The sequence below is a fragment of the Equus caballus genome, chromosome 7 (genome assembly GCF_041296265.1).
Source record: "Equus caballus isolate H_3958 breed thoroughbred chromosome 7, TB-T2T, whole genome shotgun sequence".
Lineage (NCBI taxonomy): Eukaryota > Metazoa > Chordata > Mammalia > Perissodactyla > Equidae > Equus > Equus caballus.
In genome coordinates this window covers 28272915-28294015 of record NC_091690.1, presented here as the reverse complement: position 1 = coordinate 28294015, position 21101 = coordinate 28272915, and the positions used below count along the sequence as shown (strand labels likewise).

Sequence of the window (21101 nt, the reverse complement as noted above, 5' to 3'; positions counted from 1 at the left end):
TAAAAAAACAATTAACTTGAAATGGTGCATTAAAGACCTAAAATCTTTGTGACCTGGGTTAGCCAAGATTTTTTAGATAAGACACAGAAAGAAAGCATGACCCCCTACAAGAAAAAAAAAAATCAATATATTGGACTTCATCAAAATGAAAACCTTTTGCTTTTTAAAAGAAATAGCTAAGAAAATGAAAAGACAAGCCACAATGGGATAGAAAATATTTGCAAAACATGTATCTAACCTATCCTATAGGACTTGGATCCAGAATATTAAAAAACCACTCTTCCCACTCAAGAAGAAGACAAATAACCTGATTAAAAACTGGGCAAAAGATTTGGAGAGACGTTTCGCCAATAAATGTAAACAATTGGCAAATAAGCACATGAAAAGAAGCTCAGCATCATTAGTCACTAGATAAACACAAATTAAAATCACACTGAGACAGCACTATACAACCACTAGAATGCCTAAGATGTATAAAGGCTGATTATACAGTGTGTTCGCGGAAGAGGAGCAACTGGAAGTCCTGTGAGTTGGTGGGAATGCAAAATGGCATAGCCACTTTGGAAAACTGTTCGATAGCTGCTTATAGAGTTACACATATTATATGACCCGAAAAACTGCTCCTAGCCATTTACCCAGGGGAAATAAAAATAAACGCACAAAGATGTTTACATAAATATTCATAACAGCTTTATCTATATTAGCTGCAAATGGAAATATGCAAATGTTCATCAAGTGGCGAATGGATAAATTGTGGGAGATTCATACAATGGAATACTATTCATCAATAATAGGGAACAGCTTATACAGGCAACGACATGGATGAATCTCCACGTTATGCTAAGTGAGAGAAGCCAGATGTAAAAGATTACGTACTGCAAGATTCTATTCATACCAAATTCCAGAAAAGCAAACTGTAGTTCCAGAAAGCAGATCAGTGATTTCCAGGAGCTGGGGGTGTGGAGTTCAAAACAGAGGAGCACAAGAGAACTTTGTGCAGTGATGGAAATGTTCTATATAATGCTTTTTATGGTGGCTACATGACTGTACACATTTGTCAAAAACTCATTGAACTGTACCCTTAAAATTGGTGGATCTTATGTAAATTGTGCCTTAGTAAATCTGATAAAAGGATACCATTAAGAAAATTAATAGGCAGGCCACAGATTTGGAGAAAATATTCAGAAAACATGTATCTGACAGAGAACTTGTTACCAGAATATATAAAGAACTCCTATGATTCAATAACAAAAAGAGAAGCAACTGCATTAAAAGTGGGCAAAAGACTTGAACAGACACTTCACGGAAGAAGACAAGAGCATGCCAATAAGCACATGAAACATTGCTGCCATCATTAGTCAATACAGCAATGCGAATTACGACCACTGCACACTGGCTACACTGACTAGAAGGACTAAATTTTAAAAGCCTGACAACAACAAAATGTTGACAAGACTGTAGAGCAACTGGAATACACACTCGGCTGGTGGGAATGCAAAACAGTGTGATGACTCAGGAAAAAGTTTTGACAGGTTCTGATAAAGTTAAGCCTGCCCCTACTCTTTGACTAGCTGATTCCACTCCTAGGTATTTATCCAAGAGAAATGAAAACATATGTCCACAGAAACAAATGTTCATGGAAGCTTTATTTACAATAGTCATTTGCCGCCAACAGCCCAAATGCTCATCAACAGGAGAAGAATCACTAGACAGATTCTGACACATTCACTCTCTGGAACACTAGTCAGCAGTTTAAAAGAAACTACTTACATAAGCATCAGGATAGACGGATCTCAACAGCAACTTGCTGAGAGAAAGAAGCAAGACGCTCAAGAGGACGTATTGTGTTGTGCGTGAAGTTCTAGAGAAAGCAAAACAAATCCACAGTTAGAAATTTGATGAGTTTGGGATGGAGGTGGGTGATGGGATGGACTGCAAAGGAACATGAGAGAATTTTCTGGTGAGATAGTAATTTACTGTACTATAATAGAGATGTGGGTAACTTGGATCTAAACATTTATCAACATTATACAGCTAATATTTGTACATTTTCAAGTACGTAAATTTTCCTAAAAAATAGTAATGTCAAGGAATAATCCAAATTGAGTGGGTGAAAATCTAGTGAAAGGAGTACGGCGCAGCGTGATTATTGTTGAAGCCCGGTGATGGGTACATGAGGGTTTAAATTATCCTATTATGTTTACTTTGTGTATTTTTGAAGTTTTCTGTAATAAAAAGTGAAATAAAATAAAAGGAAAGAAAAGGATAATTATACCTCACGGAGCTGTTTGCTTTCATGAGAGACAATGTTGGGGAGAGGGTTTTGCAGGCTGGGAGATACATTTTGACGTGCGCTTTCTCCATTTGATCCGCCCCCCTCTTCCTGTCGCTCGCTCGCTCTAGTTCTCGCTGTGTCGCCTTCTCGCTCTGCTTCATCCTTCCTGCAGCTCTCTTTTCATTCTCCTTTCCACCTGCCTGGCGAGCCCCCTTCCCTCCCGGCTCCATCGTCCTTTCTGCTCAGTGCCTCTGGTGGCTGAGGTCTGAGTCAGGGCGTTATCTTTTTTTTTTTTTTTAACCATTTCTTTCTGTCTTTCTTTTTTAAATTGAGGTTACACTGGTTTATAAGGTTATATAGATTTCAGGTGTACATCATTATATTTCGACTTCTGTATAGACTGTGTTGTGTTCACCCCCAATACTCTAGCTGCCATCCCTCACTGTACCTTTCACCCTCCCCCACCCACTCCCCCTCTGGTAACCGCCAAATTTCCGACAAAGGAGCCAAGAACATACAATGGAGAAAGGAAAGTCTCTTCAAGAAATGGTGCTGGAAAAACTGGACAGCCACATGCAAAAGAATGAAAGTAGAGCATTATCTCATACCATACACAAAGATGAACTCAAAATGGATTACAGACTTCAAATGTAAGATGTGAAACCATAAAACTCCTAGAAGAAAACAAGCAGTACGTCCTTTGACATTGGTCTTGGCAGCATCTTTTCAAATATCATCTCTCCTCAAGGCAAGGCAAGGAAAGGCAAACAAAAGAAAAATAAACAAATAGGACTACCTCAAACTAAAAGCTTCTGCATGGCAAAGGAAACCATCAACAAAACAAAAAGACAACCCACTAACTGGGAGAAAATATTTGCAATTCATGTATCTGATAAGGGGTTAACATCCAAAATATATAAAGAACTCATACAACTCAACAACAAAAAAATGAATAACCCAATCAAAAAATGGGTAGAAGATATGAACAGATTGACTTTTATTTTTATTTCTCCCCAAAGCCCCAGTACATAGTTTTATATCCTAGTTGTAAGTCCTTCTAGTTCTTCTATGTGGGATGCCACCACGGCATGGCTTGACAAGTGGTGCATAAGTCCATGCCCAGGATCCGAACCAGTGAACCCCAGCCCCTGGGGTGGAGCTCGTAAACTTAACCACTATGCCACTGGGCTGGCCCCCTAGAGACTTATTTTTAAAGAAGATATACAGATGGCCAACAGGCACATGAAAAGATGTTCAACATCACTAATGATTAGGGAAATGCAAATCAAAAACTAGGGTGTCATCTTGAAGCTGTGGCTGCACGTAAGCACCCTGCTTTGGGGAGGTTATGGAAGGCACCGCTTCACATCTCTCTCCTCCTCTCTTGCTACCCCAGCTCTGCTCCCTGATGTTGCCTGCGGGAGGAGGCAGTCTGCTCCTCTGCATTGCCGTCTAAGTGTCAGCACTGTAACAGGCTGGACAGGCTGCCTTTGCTCTGACATGTCTCCTCTACCTGGCTTCCCTGAAAACTGTCAGATTCGAGGGAAATTTGAGCTGACTTCCCAGCCCTGCAGCCTGGCCCCCGTGCTTTCTGGAGCCACCCTGCCCCACCCTGCCTTCTGCTGGGGTAACTGCCTCACAGTTGCTGTTGGCATCTCAGCCGTTGTACCCTGATTTGTTGTCGGCTGAGCGCCTGGCACTGCTCCGGAAACCTTGGGCCTTGGGGCAGGACCCACAAGATGCCTACAGTCTGCTCTCTCTCTTGTTCTGTTTCACACATCTATTTTCTCAACAGGTATTTATCCTGCACCCACTGTGTGCTGGGCACCATGTGAGACACTGTGGCCGCAGAGGTGACCTGGACTCACGGCCTGGTGATGGAAGTGGAGTAACAGATGGTTACAGTGCAGTGTGACCAGGGCAGCTACTAAGGCACTAGGAGGAGCTGGGAGGGCACAGGGAGGGGTCACTCAGCCTGGATTGGGGTGAGGGGGTGATGCTTGGAGGAAACGCCAAAGAAGCTAAGACCCAAGGTGGGTGGAGTGGCAAAGGAGAAGCATGTGAAACAGCCCCGGGGTGAGTGCTCATTGGCGGGGCCTCTGGGAACTGCAGGAGGTTCAGTCTGGTTAGACTCTGGGTGTGAGGGGTGGGTCTACCCAGCAGATCAGGCCTGGAGAGCCCAAGAGCTCCCCTGCCAGAAGCTGCCATGCCCAGCCTCCCTGTGCACCCCTCCCCCAGGGGGGATCAGGGCGACCCCAAGGTGGGCGGGGCCGGCCTCCTCTGGGCTGCACAGGGTTTGGGTAGGATGGCGCCCAGCTGGTGCCTGAGTGCCCCTCTCGGTTTCCTTCTTCCTCCCCCACCGGTCCTCCCTCCCCAGAGCCCGCAGGCTGGGCAGTGACTCAGGCGGAGCTGGCTTGTCTCCTTCATGTGACTCACGCCTTCTGCCTCGGTGGGGTTAGGCAGCCTCCTCTGCCCCTTTTGCCTTTCAGGGAGGGCTCTGGCTCTGGCTCTGGTTGTGGTTGTGGCTCTGGGGCTGGGGCTGGGGCTGGGGCTGGGGCTGGGGCTGGGTCTGGCTCTGGCTCTGGCTCTGGTTCTGGTTCTGACTCTTGGTCTGGGTCTGGCTCTGGTTCAGCTTCTGACTCTGGGGCTGGATCGGGCTCTGGGCTGGATCTGGCTCTGGTTCTGGCTCTGGGTCTGACTCTGGCTCTGGGGCCGGGTCTAGTTCTGGTTGTGGCTCTAGTTCTGGTCAGGGATCTGGGTCTGGCTCTGGTTCAGGTTCTGGGCCCGGCTGTGCCCACGGGTGAGGCCATACCCAGGGAGTCCGGCCTCGGCAGGGCCGGGAGAGCAGATTCTGACCTCACAGCCCTCTCCTGGGGAGGGACCTCCCATCTCTGAGCCAGGCTGGGGGCAGGGGTGGCCATGGGGTGATGAGACAGGCTGTGGAAGAACTTTCCAGGAGCCAAGACTGGAAAAACATGGAAGATGTGGAAAGAATTTTTAGAGACATCGAAAGGTAGCTGTCAGACTCTAAAATCAGTTAGCATGCTCTGCTCAGAAGGAAAAAATGACCAGCATAGTTTAAGGGATTAGAAGGAGGGTTCTGGAGTTACTTTATATGGAGTTCAAAACCCAGTTCTGCTACTTATTAACCTTGTGACCTTGAGCAAGTTCCTTAACCTCTCGGTGTCTGTTTCCTCCCTTGTAACGTGGGGAGAACGGCAGTACCCACCTCGTAAGATTACGGGAGGACTGAGGGAGGTAATCCTTGTGACGTTTAGCATAGTGCCTGGTGTGTGCTAAATGCATAATGACAATAATGCTATTTATTGTTACTGTTCTGTCCAATGGACAGGTGACATACCACCCACAGGGACCTACTCCTTCACTGGGGTTTACTCCTTCCATCCCCGGGGATGAGAGAGTGAGGGGGGTGCCCTCCACCACCCTCATTTAGTGGGAGAAATGTTCAGGTTTGGGAGCCGGGATACCCGGCTTCACTGATGAACGGTTGAGTGACTGAGGACAGGTTGCTCAACTTTTCAGTCTTAATTTCCTCATCAGTAGGATGGGGATAATGTTATCTCACTGGTTGCTAGTGAAGTTCGGATGGCATGGATGGACGGCACAGGGCTGAGTTCCAGCTCTGCTGTGTGACTTTGGGGAAGTTGCTTCTCCTCTCTGGGCCTCTGTTTCCTGTTTCCTTACCTGTACCATGTACCATGTACCAGGGAGAATTGGGGGATTAGGGATGATTTATGTAATGTGCTTGGTAGACAGTATGCCTTCAATAAAATGTAGTACATGGCATTGTTATTCTGCTGACGAAGAGGAGGAAGGAGGGGTCTGAGAGGGAACAGGCCAGGTCTGCATGCTCCTCGGGAGAGACAGCTACCTCCTGCAGCCTCAGGGTAAGAAGCACATCTCATTTTCCTTGATGTCTCCCTGAGATATGAGCACTGCCTGAACCGGGCAGGTTCACGTTCAGTCTGAGTGGAAGGGACGTGGAAGTAAGGGCCTTCAGAGGTCTCAGGAGCAAGCCCAGAGCCCGGGCTTCTCCCGGTCATGCCCCCCTCTCTGCTCCGTGGGGCTCAAGCTGCTCGCCCTCATAACCTCCGGGCCTCCCCACGGGCTGGGCGGGGGAGTGCTGCCCGGCCCCCCGCCACACCTGTTCAGTCTGCTCGCAGTGTTTTTTCCTTCCTCCTATCTTCCACGGTCTGGTGAAATCAGTTTCTAGATTGCAAACAGCAAGGAGGAGACCTAGAGGTCATCCAGTCCATTTCCTATCCCAAGGCAGGTCTGCAAATCACGCCCCCCAAAGGCTTCTAAAGGAGGAGGTGTTGTGTCTGGCGGGGCACACACCTGCTGTCTAACTTCAGTCAGTCCTCTAGCTGCGCTGTTAGCCTGTTTCCTTGGATTTTCTCCTCTAGAGAGGTGGAGAGAAACTGGTCAAATAACCCTCTTACGCCACCCCTTCTCCTGGCTAAAGAATCCTGCTGCCTTTAGCCTTTTCCTCTCAGGTTCTGTTTTCCGAGTCTTATGATTCTCACTGCCCTTCTCCGTATTTTAGGATGCAAGCCTCTAATCACAGAATTCTAGAGCTGGAAGGTGCCTTGGTGGAGGAGAGCCAAGAGCAGAGGGTGGCCTTGCCCCACCCAGCTGCAGCAATGGGAAGGGAGCCCAGCCCGCTCCCCTCCCCATGTCCCATCCCTCCTCTAACAGAGTAAAGAAAGTGATGGAGTCAACAGAAGCGTGTTGGGCCATTCTCTGAGCTGGGCCTGTCCAGGCCTTTTCCCCATCGCCGCTTCCTTGATCCCTCAACAGCCTGCCAGGGAACTATGTTTAGCCTCCTTTTGTAGGCAAGGAACCTGGCTCAGAGAGATTAAGTAACTTGCCCAAATTCACACAGCAACTGAGTCCTAGGGCTCCTCCACTCACCCCACCCCCCACCGCCTGATACTGTCACCCCAATCCAGGGGCACCCACAGAGCCAGTTCCACTCTCTCACCGAAAAAGTCTGGCAGAGCTCCGGGGAGGCCAGAGCCGGGCTGCAGCAGGAATCGGTCAGGATTCTGCACAGAAACAGAACCAAAAGGGTGTATGTTTATACCCAGAGATTTGTTTCAAGGAATTGGCTCATGCAGTTGTTGGGGCTGGTAAGGCAACATCTGGAGGGCAGGCTGGCAGGAACTCGGGCTGGAGAGGATGGTACAGATTCGAGGCCAAATTTCTTCTGCTCTGGGAAACGTCAGTTTTTACTCTTAAGGCCTTTCAACTCATTTGATGAGGCCCAACCGCATTATAGAGGGTAATCTCCTTTACTCAGAGTCAACTGGCTGTAATGTTAACCACATCTACAAAATAACTTCGCAGCAACACCTGGATTACTGTTTGATTAAATGACTGAGTATTAGAGCTCAGCAGAGTTGACACACAAAGCTAATGTCACACCCTCCTTTATGGGTGTTAATGGGGAGCCTTGGGGAGAAGTCAGCCTGATCCGGTGGCATTTTGCCTGGAGTCCTAGGCAAGTGTTGGGAAGGTGCCAAGCCAGGGACTTGGGGATGGCAGAGCCCTCTGTGGGCCTCCCCCTTACAAAGCATCGTAGGTCAGTGTTATCCCGTCAGATCCGGACCTGACCCCCTTCCTCTGGGGAGGCCTGGCCTTGCTTCTGCTCCCTTGAGAGCTACAGGTAAGATTCAGTGTCTTTTGGGGGTAGAAGTCTTGGAAGGAGCAAAGGGCAGTGCCCGCAGCGGGAGTAAGAGGACTGTTACTTGAATCTGGGGGGACCCAGTCCCTTAGGGGTAGGGACTGCACCTTATTTTCTCTGTGCCCCAGAGCTGGGACCACGGCCCACTGGAGATGCGCTACCAATATTTTTTCCTTTCTCTTCCATCGCCCTCCCAGGGAGGGGCCGGAAACATTCTAGGAGGTGGAAATCGGTCCTTTTTAAAAAGTTCTTCCAAGAAGGGAATTCATAGTAGCAGAAACAGTACTGCTCAATCTAGAGAGTTCTTCTTAATATGTAATCAAAACCCCTCCAATTTCAGCATAAACTCTGTAGTATTTGGATAGCAGAAATGAGAAAATTCCACTTCAGAAATCTTATTATTGCCATAAAGTTTTGAACCACCACAGCCTTCTTGCTGCTGTCTCTGACTGGAGGCACTCCTAAAGGACCGAGACGCCAAGGAGTCAACCGAACCGTGCAAGCACTAAGACTGGAAGAGCCCTCCCCTCCGGAGAGGGTTGCTCCTTATCAAGTCCTTTGCAGGGCCAGATGCTCAGTTCCTCAACTCCAACTCCATCATTTATAGAGTGTTTAAGTTAGACTCAAAGAACTTCCTGCAGCGAATAGTCCTAAAGCTTGAGACTGAGTGGCTGAGAGAGATCGTGAAATCTTTTTCCTTTCAGATCTTTTAGAAGCCGTTCTAGATACAGTCTTGCTCAGAGGCAGGGAGTGGACCAGCTGACTGTTCCCTCCCAACCCTGGGATTCCAAGGAAGCCAGGGGAGTTTCTCCTTTTTCATCGGAAGGTGGTTGGTGAGGGCTTCAGGTGTGCCAGGCCTCAGCAGTGGGGGGTGAGGCGGCTCCACCCGCTGAATCAAGGGCATCTTCCAGGAGGGGACTGGCTTTGAAATGCCTCGTGAAGGAAGCCTGGGAGGACGCTTGGGGTTGACTGATGGATGCGTGTGGGAGGAAGGCACCCCATGGGGGCTGGCTGGCAGGGTATGCCTAGTCTGAAGAGGCAGAATTCACTCCTGCTTCCTAAGAGTCCTTTTCTAGAAGCCACATCTGCCAGCTCTTCTTACCTGCTAAACCTTGCGAGGGATGGGGTGTTGCTGGCAGCCAGTCAAATCCCACCTTCCCCTGGCATAGGGGGAAATGTTGCAACAGGAAGGCTTTAAGCTAGACCAGTGGGAGAACTGGATAAGATGGGAGATGAGTGACTGAGGAAGTTCAAAGGATCCCGTTCTTTCAAGTCCTTTAAAAATGAAGCGGTTCTTCTGCTTCCAGGACCCCTCAGCCACAGTGGTGGATATGACAGCCTTTGGGGGCTTTTTGCCAGTTTGCACGTGACACGTAGGCTCTGCGGGCCGCCAGGAAATGCCCTTTTGTGGAACCTGTGCAACTGGATTTGGGGTTGGAGAGGGGCTGGACCCCAGCAGACGGGGTTGAGGGTAGCTAGCCCCTTTGATGGACATGGACGGCAGAGCTGGAGTGAGGAGTTGGGGTGAGCTCTGGGGCCGATCACTTTCCCATGAATGGTTCTCAGGGCCACCCCAGACCTCGGTGCTCTGCAGGGTAGGAATCCTTTCCTCTTTAGTTCAGCCCCAGGGCTGGTGGGCTCAGGGTAGTGGTGCGAGGGCTGGAGTCAGTCCTGGAAGGAGAGTTGTTTCTTTAGCTTCTTCCCCTGAGGTCATTTCAGCCCGTGGATTCTGGGGATCCCCCGGAAAGTCTACTGTGCACCAGGCATTTCGAAGGAGCAGCCGCCCATGGGAGGGATGAGTCTGGGGCCCCTGTCCAGGAGGATCAAAAGACCAGTCAACCAGCATCAACTGTGAATTCAACCGAATAAACACCTGCTGAGTCAAATCAAATGTTGCCTCTGTCTGGCCAGGGAGGATGCTTCTGTGCACAGGAAGTGAGCCACGCTCGGCCGGGCTGGAGAGACAGGTCTCTCTCAGCACATCCTGGGCTCTCCCTCCTCTGGGCAGCCCAAGCCCCTCTCATGTATTTCTCTCATTTATTGTTCACGCCAAATTCAAAGGATTGCCTCACTGTCTGTTTTCTGACTGGACCGTGAGCTCCCAATGGCACGATCTGGGACTTGTTCCTGTCTGTGGGATCTGCCCCTTGTTTGGAGCCTGGCACTTGAAAGGACGCTCGAGAAATCTGTGTGAATGAATGCGTAATCAATAACATCGGGTGGTCTGAGCTAAATGCCTGAGTAGGACAGACAGGGATGTTACAGGGGTTCAGAGGAGGGAGCGATCGCTGTGTGCTGGGTCAGAGGGAAAGCCCCGTGGAAGAGGTAAATCCGCCTTGTCTTCCATTGCCTTGAGATCCCTTGAACCTGCTCTCTTTCCTCAGCACAACTGAGAGTGGCATTCTCCAGCATCCGTCTTTCTAGTCTCCCTCCTACAATCTATTCATCCACCTCAACCACCCACCATCCTCCACGACGTGCCAGAGCTGGCTCACACGGGCTCAGGAGCGCCGATCGTGTGCGTCTCTTCCCAGCACACCTTGCATTGGTAGCTTGAAACTGGCCAGGGTGGGAGAAATTGACAAACACTACAAACCAGTGCTTTCACCCTTGAAGAGCCAGTTGCTGAACTTTTATCAGCACCCTTACCTACCTACTACCTGTCTGTCTCCTCCCTTCCTTTCTCTTCCTTCCTCTTCTCTCTCTCCTTCCCACCTATCTTCCTTCCTCCCTCTCTTCCTCCCTTTTCCCCTTCCTTTTTAAAAATTATTTTATCCAGTTTACCAGCTACCTACCCATTCATTCATCCATCATCCCTTCACCCACTCACCCATCATCCACGCATCTTTTACCCATCCATTCATCCATTTTTCCATTTGGATCCATCTAACTTTTATTTCTTGCACACATCTACCCACTCATCCATCCATCTGTCCATCCACAAAGGTTTTCTGAGCATCTGCTCTGTGTTGGCCTATTCCCAAGGCTCAGAATCTTTCCCCAGACTTCCAGAAGACAGGTGCGTGAACTCCAGGGACTAGCAGAGGCCTCCCAGTGCAGCTGGCTCAGCCAGCATTGAGGTTGGATCCATAACCAGAAGCCCTCGGTTTTCCTCCTCTGCTTCTTCTTGCCCTCCCTATTCTTTTCTCCTCATCACCTGTTCTCACAGGGTTTGGGAGACTCTATCAGGGGAAGAGGGAGGGGCGTGTCCCCATCCTGCGGACCAGGACAGGAATTCTCTTTCTCTCCCTCTTTCTCTGTGATTTGGGCAAGAGCCTGGTGGGATTGGGCTTGACTTTTTGAGGAAAGTTTCCCCTTGACAGGAGCTCAGAAGGCCTCATGAGCTCTTAGCCAACTTACCCGTGAGTTCAAACAAGAGGGGGCTCCTGTGGGGCCTGTGAACAGAGACATCAGGTAAGAGGGAGTCCCCATCAGGAAACCAGCACTCTCCACCCACACCTCCTCTTAAAACTCTGGCTGCTTTGTTAACCGAGCTCGAGCTCGTCTCTGCTCTTGTTCCCAGGGGCTGTTATTGCAAGGGATTAGCTGTTCAGCCTGGTGAGCCAAAGGGGCGGGGGCTCCCGGGGCCTGACCTGGATTCAGGAGGAAGAAGGGAAACCCACTCCCCTACATGCAGCCCAGAACCTGCTGCCTGAGCCACACCCACCTTCCGCTCTGCCCTGTCCAGCCCAGGCTGGGAGAGGCACAGCCCTTTACTCGATGGGAGTGTTGGGTTCCCAGGACCATGGCAGTGGGTCGCAGCCCAGAAGTGACAAGGTGGCATGTCCTGGCGAGAGCTGAGGGTCCCCAGTGTTCCTGCAGGTGGTCAGGGAGAGGGAGCAGCTGGAGTAGTGGTTCTCACTTTTCTCCCTGAGGTGTCTATTTTATGATAGTCATACTCCGACAGCTCACTTCTAGATTACCTGAGTTCCACACCTCACTGGCCTCTCTTTGGAGGTTATTGCCTGTGGCCAGGCCCAGAGAGGGTGGGCAAGTTTTTTCTGAGTCACACAGCAAACCTACAATGGAGACATGAAAGTCAAGTGTCTGGGCACTGAGGATCCAGCCACCTGGCTGGGCATTGCTTGCATTCCCTCATTACTATTTCTCTGTCCTTTGGATCCAGGCAGGTTCTGAACTGCTCTGATAGTGATCATGTAAGGTCTGTCTGCGTCGCGTCAGAGTCGCTGGGACAGGCGTGATGTTCAGAAGCCATCTTTCGCTGACATAATTCAGGGACACCCTAGCTGAAGAAGGAAATTTTGCATCTCAGAGGCCTTGGGTTTAAATCTCAGCTCTGCCACTTGACTCAGGCCTGTGAGTTATTTTCTTGGAGCTTCAGTTTCTCACCTATTGAATAGGGGTAACTGAATAGGTTGTCGTGAGGAGTAGGTGAGCTCATATACGAATGTACCTAGGACAGTGCCTGGAAGTTGGCAAGTAGGGTTCAGTGATAAGAATCAATAATAGGATTCAGTAATAAATAATCAGTAGCCACTTCACTCCAAATCCTAAAATACAAATCAGACGGAACCCATCCTTCCCCTTAAGGTGAGAAGCAACTCCCCTGACCCAGGGTGAGGGATCTCTCCTCGGAAACCCAGGCCCACAAATTATGAGGCTATTTGGCTTGTGTGACACGATTAATGGCACTCTGTCCGGTGGGCCTCTGTGGACACCTCACCATCGGGCCCCAGGGGCAGCCGGGCTCAGTGAAGCCAACCCACCTGTGAGGACAGAGGCTTCCCACCATGAGAGGAAAGTGAGTCAGAAGGAAGCAGTCCAACTGGTTGCTGAGCTGTGGAAAACAATTAAACTGGGGGAGAGAAAAAACACTTCTTTAAAAAATCAGGTTGGGTTTTAAGGTGCAGGGCGTGGCCCCTGTGTAATGAGCTGCTCTGCTGGCTCGCCGGCTTCTCCCCAGCCCAGGCCCGTTGTGTCAGGCTAGCACCCGCTGCCCCTCCTCTCGGCTCCTCCTCTGCCTCCTCCTCCCTGTTCCCTATAGGTGTGTCTCCAGGCTCGCTGGCTGGCTGTCCCACTCCCCGCTGAGACGCCCTCCCGAGAGGTCGCCCCACAGTCCCAGGGAGCCCGAAACAGGCAGCCAAGTGACCCGCGATGGAAGCTGCAGATGCCTCCAGGAGCAACGGGGCCAGCCCAGAAGCCAGGGATGCCCGCAGCCCAATGGGCCCCACCGGTGGCCTGGAGAATGGAGCCAAGGCTGATGGCAAAGATGCCAAGACCATCAATGGGCACGGCGGGGAGACGGCCGAGGGCAAGAGCCTGGGGAGCCCCCTGAGGCCAGGTGAGGGAAAAGGCTCCCTGTTCTTGGGGAACGAGTGGCGACGGCCCATCATCCAGTTTGTCGAGTCCGTGGATGAGAAGGGCTCCAATTACTTCAGCATGGACTCTGGGGAAGGCAGGAGGTCACCCTACGCTGGGCTCCAGCTGGGGGCGGCCAAGAAACCGCCTGTCACCTTTGCCGAGAAGGGGGAGCTGCGCAAGTCCATCTTCTCGGAGCCCCGGAAGCCCACGGTGTCCATCGTGGAGCCCGGGGAGATGCGGAGGAACAGCTACCCCCGGGCCGACCCTGGCAGCCTCCTGCGCTCCAAGGCGGGCTCCGAGGAGGTCCTGTGTGACTCCTGCATCGGCAACAAGCAGAAGGCCGTCAAGTCCTGCCTGGTGTGCCAGGCCTCCTTCTGCGACCTGCACCTCAAGCCCCACCTGGAGGGCGCTGCCTTCCGCGACCACCAGCTGCTCGAGCCCATCCGGGACTTCGAGGCCCGCAAGTGCCCCCTCCACGGCAAGACCATGGAGCTCTTCTGCCAGACGGACCAGACCTGCATCTGCTACCTCTGCATGTTCCAGGAGCACAAGAACCACAGCACCGTGACTGTGGAGGAGGCCAAGGCGGAGAAGGAGGTAACTTGCTGGGGCCCCTCGCTGCCCCTCCAGACCTCTCCTCCCTCCACCCTGATCTTCTCCCCCGAGTCTTCCTGGGGTTTGGGGCTTAAGTCTCTGCTCTCCCTGGTTCTTTAAGAAAACATTTCTTTCCCTTCCACACCCCCAGGCTGGGGGTCAGAGGCAGCTCCCCCAATGCTCTAAGGACTCCGGAGACAGGCGCATTTCCTAGAGGAGCAAACTGGGGGCTTGATAAGGCCACAGGATAAATTCAGGTCAGATCAGGGAATCAGCACTCAGTCCCGGGCTCTGCGCCGTTAGGGTGTTTCCTCACGTTTCTATTTGTGGGAGAGAGAATTCTCCCCACCTGAGTGGGACTGGCCCTGGGGAATGGGTCACGGGTAAGGATGAAAGCATTTTGGGGAGTACTTCAGTGTCCTTTTTTTCTGGCTTCAGAGTTTGCCTTTGCAGTCAGTGGCTTCTCGTTGTCCTGTCTGATCCCCCAGCCAGCCTTTTGACTCCCCCAGTGGCCTCCTTTGTCCTTCTCTCAGCTGGGCCTGTGAGCCTTGAGTGTGTGGTTCTATGTGGACGTGCCTGTGCTACTGGTGAGGGCTGGGGTTTGTGTGTGGGTGGGGTAGACGTATATATGTGTGTGTGTTTTATATGCATGTGGGTGTTTGTGTGTGTCTATGGATGTTTGCATATATCTGTATGGGATACGTAAGTGAGTTGGCACGAGCTGTGTACATGTGATTATGTCTGTACCTCTATGGGAGGAGCTGAGGCGTGTGAAGGCTTGCGAGTGTGGTGTTCTGGGCTAAAGGCTTGCGGGGGCTGCTGCCCCTCACCCCACAGATGCTGGGCCCGCTCTCCCTGACAGCAACGTGGCTCCCTGCCATGGGCTGCCTCCCGCCGCCTGAGACTTCCTGGTGGTCAGTGCAGGGGCTTCCACCTTCCTCAAGAGCTTCTGCACCCTTGGAAAAGGGCAGCCCAGGGCTGCTCCTCTGCTCTGCCTTCCTCACCAGGAGTTTGTGGATTATTCTCTCCCTGCTCCATTCACTCACCCACACCCCTGGGCAAAGAGGGACGAGTGTGAGATGAGAACAGACTCAAAGCTCCTTTCAGAAGCCTCAGTTGGCCCTGGAAGAGGGTGTTCCTAGTTCCCCCCACTCCCCAGCCCTAGCCTGGCTTCAAGCTTCAGACTGGGAGATGGAGAAGGGGCAGGGGCCGTGGAGCCCATCCTTCAGGAGCTTGCTTGGGAAAGCAAAACGGAACAAGGGGCAGTCATCTTCCTCCATCCCAACCAAGAAACTGCAGAGCTTCAGGCTGGGTCCTAGGAGAGCCCACCGAGTTTCAGTCTGAGTTTTTGCCTCTAACTAGTTGTAAGTCTATGGACAAGTGCCTTCACCCTCTCAGCCTCGGTTTCCCTATATGTGAAAGCAAGGGGTTGGACTAGACTGGTGGTTTTAAACTGCCCCATGGAGTCCTAAGATTCTTGGAAAGGTCTGTGAGGCCTCAGGGATGAGGAAGTGGCAGACTGGTACCAAGAAAGCAGGGGCTGCATGTTCTCACCCCTACTACGAGCAGCACACACTCTTGTTTATCTGTTTTATACGTAGGGTTTGGCCCCAAATTATGTCTAAAGATATCACAACTTAAGAAAAGCCTGAGGCCTCTGGAGGACAGGAAGGTCCCAGCGAGCCCTCTCTGGAGGCACCAGGACCTCCGAGTTCATGCTCTGGCCCTGGGGGCCGCTGTGGCACTAAAGTCACTGTCCTCGCTCTTGAAGGCTCCCGATGTAGGTCAGGAGGCAGAGCTCAGACACACAAACAAGCCCGGGGAGCATCCACCCAGTGACGCAGCAGCAGCTGTGAGGAAACAGCAAATCGTAGAGGACAGAGCGCCAGCCCAGAGGGAGTGTTGGCAAGCAATCAGTCCCCTCACTCGCCTTGAGGATGGGGACACTGGCCCAGAGAAAGGAAGAGGCCCGTCCAAGGTCAGAGAGCTTGGGGAAAGGTCCCTAAGTTCTCTTCCAATGTTTGAGAGCAACTTAGGGGAAGGGGTTCAGCATAGGTGTGCTTTATAGGAGCTCTCAGGGGAAAGGTCTGACCCACAGGAGTGACTTTAAAGGGGGGAGCTTCATGCAGTGCATGTGCATGCGTGTGTGTGTGTGTGTGTGTGCGCGTGTGCACCAGGATAGGATAGGGAGGGAGGAGTGGTGCCAAGCAGCCAGGAGACTGAGCTGGAGCAGAGCAGTTTGTCTAGGCCTGGCCCTGCCAAAATGTCGGACATGAGGACACTGGCACAGAGCAGGGTTAGTGGGTTGATGGATCAAACTGAACGAGCCTGTCAATCCTGGCATCCTCTGGAGGCATCCCCTGCAGACCCAAACATCGGCCCACACACGCCTTTCTGCAAGGAGCCCTGTCTAGAACCTGTTCTGCGGGCAGGTTGGTGAAGGCCCAGTTGAGGTCATCGCAGACCTGTCTTGATTAGCTACGTGAGGCTGTAGACGACATGCAGAGCTGTGGGTGCTCCTCTCCTGGGCCTCAGCTCTACCTGTAGACTCCGAGCGGAGGCAGTGTTGGAGAAAGGTCACTTGGGATGGCAGCACGACAGTCCTTCCTCTGGTGGACCCGAGGTCGGAGTGTTTCCAATTCCACTCCAGATGTCAAAAGGGGTCCCCCAGATGTCCTCTGGTCCATCCCTCTGTCTCTGGACATTTTCCAGACTGGCTTAGGCTGATGAGGTTACAATGTACACATCCATCCTTTTCTGTGTCTCATGGCTCCTCCCTCTATCTATCCCCAGCCACCTGCTGCATTGGGACAGGATGGAGGACGACTCCAGGCTGATGGCTGTCGGCTCTGGGGTGGCCTGCCTGGCTTCTGCACCCACAGGTGGCCCTGCCCTGTCGTGGGTCCAGGCTGGGCTCTGGGTTGGCAGCACGGCGAGGCAGGTGTGGGGGAGCACTCTGCCTGAGCATTGCTCTGGAGGTGTGAGCTCCTGGCCCATCAGCACGGCTGAGACTTGGTGCCTGGGCCACTCTCCTGACTGTCACTTGGTTCTGTTCATTTCTCTCATATGCCCCATGCCTTTGCTTCTCATCTCATTGCCCAATTCTTCCATGAAGGCTCAGCCGTCAGCCCGCTGGGCATGGGCAGTCATTGGTCCTCGAGCTTTGGGAGTGTGCTGGTCTGGGCAGGAAAGCTCTTTGGGCAGAGAGTGATGACAGGGGTCAGGCGGAGGAGCTGGGCTAAAGGCCTGAGGTGTGATGGAGGAGGCTGGGACCACTCTCCCCAGAGGTCCTTGGGGGGAACTCCTGCTCTGGGACAGGGTGGGTGAGAAAGGAGGTTGGTGACCTCTGTGGGTGTGGACGAGGAAGCAACAATAAAAGAGGTTTAGGGACAGGCAGCAGGGAAGCAGAGTGACAGGCAGGAGGGCAGGAGATACGGCAGTCTTCCTGCTGCGCATCTATGCACAGGCATGGGGCTCGGCGTTTATGTGGTGACTCCTGACAGCAGTCCCTCGGGTGGGGGTTACTGCACCTGCTTTCTAGATGAAGAAATCGGCTCAAGGATGCCAAGACACTTACCCAAAGTTATGGTGCTGGGATTCAGACTCTTATGTGGGCGCAGCCCAGGCCGTTTCCTGTCCACCATTTTATACTTTGCTTGCATAGGGTCGGCAGGCTCTCCTTGGGGTCACTGAGTCCAGTGGCTCCTAACAGCATCCTCTGACCTGAATCGTCTGGTGAATTGCTAAGGCACAGATTCATGGGCCTTACCCCTGGAGGTTGTGATTCAGGAGGTCGGGGCCTGGCATCTCTATTTTTCAGTCTCCCTTGGGGATGCTAATGCGTAGCCAGGCTGGGAATCAGAGATCTAATCCAACTTCACCACGGGGAAACTGAAGCCCAAGGAGGTGGGGTGACTCCCTCAATGGCCCACGGCTGGTCTGGAGATGGCCTTAGTGATGTTCTTCTTGCCCCATCTCACCCCTCCCCTGTCCCGACACCTGGAGGAGCAGACGAATGGTAAGCCCCACTCAAGGAGACTAATACGGGGCTGCTTGACATCTGAATGGAAATGGGGAAATCTATCCAGCTTTTCAGATTCTTATCCAGGTAATTACCATTTGTCTGAAAGTACAAATTTGGCAATTAACTGGCTCATTTGGAAAATGTCACAGCCAGCGGCCCATGTGGTTAATTCAGGCTAGAGGAAGACCACAGCCCCATCTCCCCTTCCCTGGGGGCAGGTACACACGTCCAGGTGAGTGCTCAGGTGTGTCTGCACCTGAACGCCCAGTCCACGCGGGGACACCATCAGCTGCTGTGCCACCCCTCTGCTCTCAGGGAAAGCTCTGCTCCCCTAAGGCCGGAAGGATTTCAAGGCCGGGTGGCCTCTGCAGGGCCCGTCCCAGGCATCAGAGCGAGAGGGGCCCAGAGGAGTGTGGGAGAAGGGAACAAAGGAGGCATTTAGGGACAGGCCTGGGCAGGGTGGAGGGAATGAGACAAGGAGGAGGAAGACAGCAGGGAGGTGGAGACAAGGGTGGAGCTGTGGGGAGCTGAGCCCTGATCAGACGGCAGGGGCTTTTATTGGGCATTTATCACATTCCAAGGGAGGAGGGAGAGAGAAAGCGGGGCCTCAGGGGCGGAGGAGGGTATGGGGCAGTATAGCTGGAGGCGGGATCACCAATTGCACCATCTGTGAGGTGGAGGGAGCCCGGCTGCACTTAGGTTAGCAGGAGTGAAGGGGACAGACAATGTCCCAGAAGAGGCAGAGAATAGCCTAGAGGCCACGTCTTAGGATCTGTGTCCTGCTCTTGCATCCTGGCGGCACCACTTTCTAACCGTGAGAACTCAGGCGAACTACGTGGTCCTGCTAGGCCTTGGTTTCTGCATCTGTAAAATGGAGGTAACACCACTCCCTCCGCAGGGGGCTTTATAGATAAGATAAAAGGAGACAAGCCTGGCACATGAAGGATGCTCAATAATACAAGTTGGTGGGGCTGACCCCGTGGCCGAGTGGTTAAGTTCGCGTGCTCCGCTGCAGGCGGCCCAGTGTTTCGTTGGTTCGAATCCTGGGCGCGGACATGGCACTGCTCATCAAACCACGCTGAGGCAGCGTCCCACATGCCACAACTAGAAGGACCCACAACGAAGAATACACAACTATGTACCGGGGGGCTTTGGGGAGAAAAAGGAAAAAATAAAATCTTAAAAAAAAAAAAAAAAAAAAAAAAAATAATACAAGTTGGTGTCTCACCATCTCCTAGTGTTCCAGGAGAACCCAGTGTCTTTGGAGCTTTCCTGTGTCATATTGTTTCCTATTGCCTGCTTTCTCTAGCAGGGAAAGATTGCTGAGGGTTAAACAGATGCCGGATACATCCCCCGAGGTCTCACCCCAAACCCTCCTCCTCCCAGAGGTGAGACGGGACTGCTCCAGCAGCACAGAGTTCCCAGTCTGAGGTCCCTTCCAAGATCCTGCTGTGTCCTGCAGGTCTGGTCTTGCAAGGTGTGCTGTGGGAGCAAGGTCCCCTCCCAGCCTGTGTCCGACTTCCCTAGCACCCCAGAGAAGTAAGGAGACCAGTCTCGCCTGCGTCCTGACTGAGTCTCCCGCCCACTGCTGCAGACAGCTCCTGCCCTCGCACGTTTCTGGATCAGCCGCTGCTCTCTCTTTCCCTCGCAGGGCACTGGCTGAGGCCTCTGGCTCTCCTCTCCACACCTCAGCTAGCCCCCCACCCCTCCCCTCTTCCTCACACAGGATGGACTCCCAGGGGCTGACTCCCTCTGCCCTTGGCCTAAGCTCCTCACTGTTCTACCCCACTGGATTCTCCTTCCTCTGCACGCAAAGCCTTCTTCCTCTCTTGGCCAGCGCATCCATGCTCCTCTGGATAAGACCTTTCCTCACGTGCAGGTGCCCAGCAGGTCCCTCCAAGCACTTCTGCTCACTCCCCTCCACTCCGCTGGCCTTCGTCTTCTCTGGTGGCCTTCTCCCACTCCCTGGTGGATAGCCCACCCCCACCCGCTGATTCCTACCTCCCTTCTGTTCCCCCCAGTATCCTCCAGGCTTCCATTATCCACCACCTAAGCCTCTATTTTGTATCTTCAGTCTAATGTCTTCACCTCCTGGCCTCTCTGTGCACGGTTCACTCTGGATCCTGATGGTGTACACAGTGTGCCTGGACCCCAACACAACGGTGTATGCCGTCCTCACCACTGAATACCACCAAGACCTCGCCTGGTCACACTGCCCACTCCCCTCACTCGCCTATGCCCTGCTGACCTGCTCGCCACACTGCACTCACCCTCAGAGCCTGGTGAGAGCGAGAGCATCCAGCATGGCGCCCTGGCCACGGAAGGTGCCCCACACAGCGGTGATGCTGGGACCACTGGTCAGTGCTTTCTCTGGGCCAGGCACTTTCTGAGAGCTTCACTTCCCTGATCCCAGTTCATCCCACGGCCTCCATGGAAGGTGGTCCTCTTACGACCTCCCTGAAACATGGAGAAACTGAGGCACAGAGAAGTTAAATAAGGCCACCTGCCTGGACGTGGTGGTAACTAGATTCAAACCCCTGGACTCCCAGTCCTGTGCTCCGGGTGGGCTCCCTCCTGGAACCCTCATGCTCATTTCATGGAAGAGCTGCCTTCCTCCCACCCCCAGGCCTGGAGTGAGAGTGAATGTGTTTTTGTCCTCTGCTTTCCTGTCCATCAGACCTTGTTCTGGGGGTGAGAAACCCAAGTGCCGATTCCTCATCCCTAAGCTGAGTTAGTAAGTCTTGGCTGCAGTGGGAGGGAGGCCTCCAGTGGACACCTTGACCTTGGGTCTAGCACAGGAGCTCTCCAGGGATGGGAAATTGCCCTGCTCAGACCCACTGCCCAGCCTCTTGGTCTTTCCTCACTGCTCAGATCCACCTACCAGGCCAGGTTCTCAGGGTTCTGGCTCCTCCAACCTCTGTGTTCTGGGCTCTTGGGCTCTGCATCCTCGGAGAGGGTGAGGGTTGAGCTTCCACCGTCCACTGTGGGGCCTTGTGCTCTCCACCCTCCCACTATTGTGTCTCTTGGCAGCTGGCTCCTTCCCAGCCTTTTTTCAGAGACCAGGCGAAATCTTCATCCTCATCTCCTTTCATTCCTCTCTTCTTGACAACTATTTTCCATCTCTGGTGACAGCATTTTCCGGGCTGTGGGATTTCCAGCTCACTACTGGCAGGGCAGAT

At 52.6% G+C, this 21101-nt stretch overlaps 1 protein-coding gene across 5 annotated transcripts in view; it reads left to right on the top strand.

The window, feature by feature from the left end:
* TRIM29 (tripartite motif containing 29) overlaps positions 1-21101 on the top strand; it is a 41511-nt gene that overhangs the window by 1847 nt on the left and 18563 nt on the right. The window contains exons 1-2 of one of the 5 annotated variants that reach the window (XM_070273788.1): positions 7778-7964; positions 12988-13901. In XM_070273788.1, the coding sequence (XP_070129889.1) occupies positions 13098-13901 (804 nt within the window). In that variant the 5' untranslated portion in view covers positions 7778-7964; positions 12988-13097. Of the gene's footprint in view, positions 1-7777; positions 7965-12791; positions 13902-21101 lie in introns of those variants that run through there. The other 4 variants (XM_070273789.1, XM_001503235.7, XM_023644996.2 and 1 more) reach the window with 4 other exon arrangements.